The 3,438-nt window shown below is 47.8% G+C and overlaps 1 protein-coding gene across 1 annotated transcript; it reads left to right on the forward strand.

The window, feature by feature from the left end:
• Positions 1-238: 238 nt before the first annotated feature.
• On the forward strand, positions 239-763 carry CRH (corticotropin releasing hormone). The gene has a single exon (XM_044424433.1). The coding sequence runs from the start codon at positions 239-241 to the stop codon at positions 761-763; it is 525 nt and encodes a 174-aa protein (XP_044280368.1).
• The last annotated feature ends 2,675 nt before the right edge of the window (positions 764-3,438 follow it).

Below are 3,438 nucleotides of genomic sequence, written 5' to 3' on the forward strand. Positions count from 1 at the left end.
TTGGCTGGGTTGATTGTGTCAGGTTGTACGCGAGAAAGACACGGCTGACTGTGCCATAATAAAGGGGGGCGATTCCCCGGAGGGAAATAGCGACGGGTATCAGCACCACGGGCAGCGACAAGCGCGGACCAACCTCTCTGCCTTTTCCTGCGCTTCTCGCTCACGAAGCCCTCTAAACAGCCAGTTATGCCCACTCCCTTCCCCTCTTGCCACTTTTGCAGATTTGGGGCGCTGCACCATGAAGATCCAGCTGCTAGTCTCTACAGGGATTCTGCTGGTGGCCCTCCTGCCCTGCCATGAGTGTAGAGCCCTGAGCAAGAGCTCCTCAGCAGCTCCCGCCGCCGACAGCGCACTGCAGCGGCCAGATTTTGCAGAGCATCCACAGCCCATCTTGCTTCGCATGGGGGAAGAGTATTTTCTGCGCCTGGGCAACCTGCACAAGAATCCTGCCACCTCCTTCGCCTCAGCGTCCAGCACCAGCAACAGCCACCTCGCAGCATCGGCATCGGCTGGTAACTTTTTCCGAGCAGCGGTTCAGCAGCTGCAGCATCTTCAAGAGCGCTCGCTAGAGGGCGCCGCCGACTCCTGGGAAGGCGAAGACGGCGGCGCCCACCTGGAAGCCGAGAAACGGTCCGAGGAGCCGCCGATCTCCTTGGACCTGACTTTCCATCTCCTCCGGGAAGTCTTGGAAATGGCCCGAGCGGAACAGTTGGCTCAGCAGGCTCACAGCAACAGGAAACTGATGGAAATCATCGGGAAATGAAGCGCGCTCGTGCCCTCCGCCTGTCCCCCTACCAAAGAGATCCTCCGGTTAGCACGCCCTTTCGACATGTATTTAAACAGACCCCTCGTGCGCAGCTCGTCCTCGTCCAGCCCCTTCTTCTTTCTTTTATTCGAGCAGCTTGATCTCCGTAGAGAGTGTCTGAGGCACACCGCCTACTACAGCCCTTGAGTAGCATGTCCCGCGTTGCACCCAGGTGTTGTTCGTAACTTCTCCCGCCTTCCTTTTCTTTTCCTCTCCCTCGCCCGTCCCCCCATTCCCTGTCGAGATTAAAATTCAACTCTTCTGGGGCAGGTTCCAGGGGTTCAGCCACTGGACGCAGTCGAATGAGAGCCCCTTGTCTTCTGGGGTGGTGAGTGGGGAAGAGGGTTGTGGGGGCGTCTCTGTATGTAGCTATTTCGAACCCACTCTTCTTTACTTCCATGTTTCTTCTTTGTAAACATTTTCACAAATAAAACATATTTTCAGCGCTCGGTCAATTTGGTTGTGTAAGAGAACGTTTAATATCTATATTTTTTAATAAAAGCTGCAAAGGAACGATGGCTTCCTACACTTCCTTGCCTGTCGGACCTGTCTAGAACCAGAGCGGGAGGGGCAGAGACGTTTTCTTGCTGGTGGATACGGAGAAAGACACACAGGACCCGGGCATAAGTTAGACAGAAGCACGTCCCGCCCGTCAGTATGCAACTTGCATTGGTCTGCTTGGCTGCAAATGGCGACTGTTATAGTTTGAGATGTCTGGAAAGGCATCAACTTGAAAAGGAGGCACAGATTACTTGCTCGCAGCACTACATTTGAGCTAGAATTTGATAGGAAACTCTTGGGACATGAGACAATACAAAAGCGAATGCATGTGCAGAAGGCATTTATTGGTCCCAATGAACTAGTTCACACCTGGCAAGCATTCCATGTTTGAGAAAGTGACCAGGTCTAATTGACAGCCTATGCACCCTTTTGCTTCAGGGAGTAAACTGAACTGCCTAGCAAAGCGCTTAAAAGACTTAGTTCTGGGCGCAGTGGAAATCGTTCCTTACAACCCACTTCAAGCTACATTTACCCAGAAGTAATCTCAGCCAATTTCATTGGGCTAACTCCCAGGTAAGTATGTCTAGGGTTGCAGTCCTTCTCTACTACTGTCACCATGGAGAGAGAGAACGATGTGTATGCATGTACACACACATTGGTGAAGGCTCCAGTGACTTCTCAAAACTGTCCTTATAAACCCAGCTAATTAACCACAAGTCCAAAGAAATTATTTTTGAGCTGATATTTGTTATTCAAACAGCCACTCCTCTTCCTTGTCACTTCTGCCTTTCTTTGCAATACAGGAATGCATTCACACCTTTCCATGATTTTCTTTCATCCCAGATCCGAAATTACATATACCTGGATATTCCCTCAAACAAACACAAAATCCATTCCTATTAACAACAGCAAAATCACAACTGCTTTCTGCCTTTGTTTTGTGTCTTCAAGCCTGATGTGAAAAAACAGTTTGATTTTGTTGAAATTGTTCCTACAATGTTTGGGATGAAAAAAGAAAGCGTTCTGGGTAATATTGTCTGAATTAGTTCTCTTCTCACTTCATGCTGCACCACCACACTAGCTGGAGACTGTAGGAATAGTAAGCCAACAAATCTGGAGGGCTTCTGGTTGCCAAAATAAAGAAGGGTCTGCAGAGTTTAGACTGATGAAAGAAATTGACTTAATGTGCAGGTGGGTGTTTTTCAGACAAAATGTTAAATAGAGCCCAGTGGAGATGACATGGATGTTTGCATGAGCTCTTATGGATTTTTTTCAGGTAAGATACTTCCCCAAATGTTTATGCAATTGAATTCACGATTCATAGGCTCAAGACCACTTTTTGATTCACATTTGGATGAGGGGAAATAATAAGAAGAAAACCCAACCCACTCTTTCAGGATGAGGAGTGAATTTTGGTGTGACTAATTATGAAATCACTGATCAGTTGCTATTTTGGATTAATTGAACCTGAATTAATAGATTTCACTTTGCAATAATACTTAATTTGGTCCTTAGTGACCTGTGCTGCCTCACGATACTGATAAACATATTCCGTCACTCTTCCATCCTGGCATTTGAGTCAGAATGCTATAGTGGTTCGAGCAGGCTGCTCCAAGCAGGTGCCCTCTGGATGTTTCACAGCACAACCTATCATCCCTGATTATTAATCATTCTGGCTGGGGCTGATAGGAGTTGTGTTCCAGAACATCGGAAGAGCATCACCTTGGGTAAGGCTGGGATAAAGGGATAGAATAGAATCAGAGATACTTGGGTTCAAATTCCCCCAACACCCATGAAGCAATTTGGGTGAGTCTCAGCTCAACAGGGTTGCTGGGCTGTTATGGGGATAAAATGGGGCAGGATAAGAACCCTGTCCTCTTGGGAAAGCAGTGGGATAACAATGAATTACACAGATATTTCTGGAGCTTTTCAAGCATTATGGGTGGACAGTGATCACTTGGCCTAAGTGTGCCATCAAGGGCATCAACAGCTGATCTGTTAGATCCAGCAGGCATGCGGCGATGCAATCCTACATGATACATCAGTGCTGGGGATTATGGGAACTATAATCCAATTATAGTCCAGCTGGAGGGTGCCAGCTAGAGAAAGGCTGCTGTACTTGTCTGCTCAGG

This window comes from Varanus komodoensis, unplaced genomic scaffold, assembly GCF_004798865.1.
Source record: "Varanus komodoensis strain SLA01 unplaced genomic scaffold, ASM479886v1 scaffold14_1, whole genome shotgun sequence".
NCBI classification, from domain to species: domain Eukaryota; kingdom Metazoa; phylum Chordata; class Lepidosauria; order Squamata; family Varanidae; genus Varanus; species Varanus komodoensis.

Excerpts from the sequence above, each read along its gene's own strand:
- CRH (XM_044424433.1), top strand. The coding sequence starts at position 239 with ATGAAGATCCAGCTGCTAGTCTCTACAGGGATTCTGCTGGTGGCCCTC.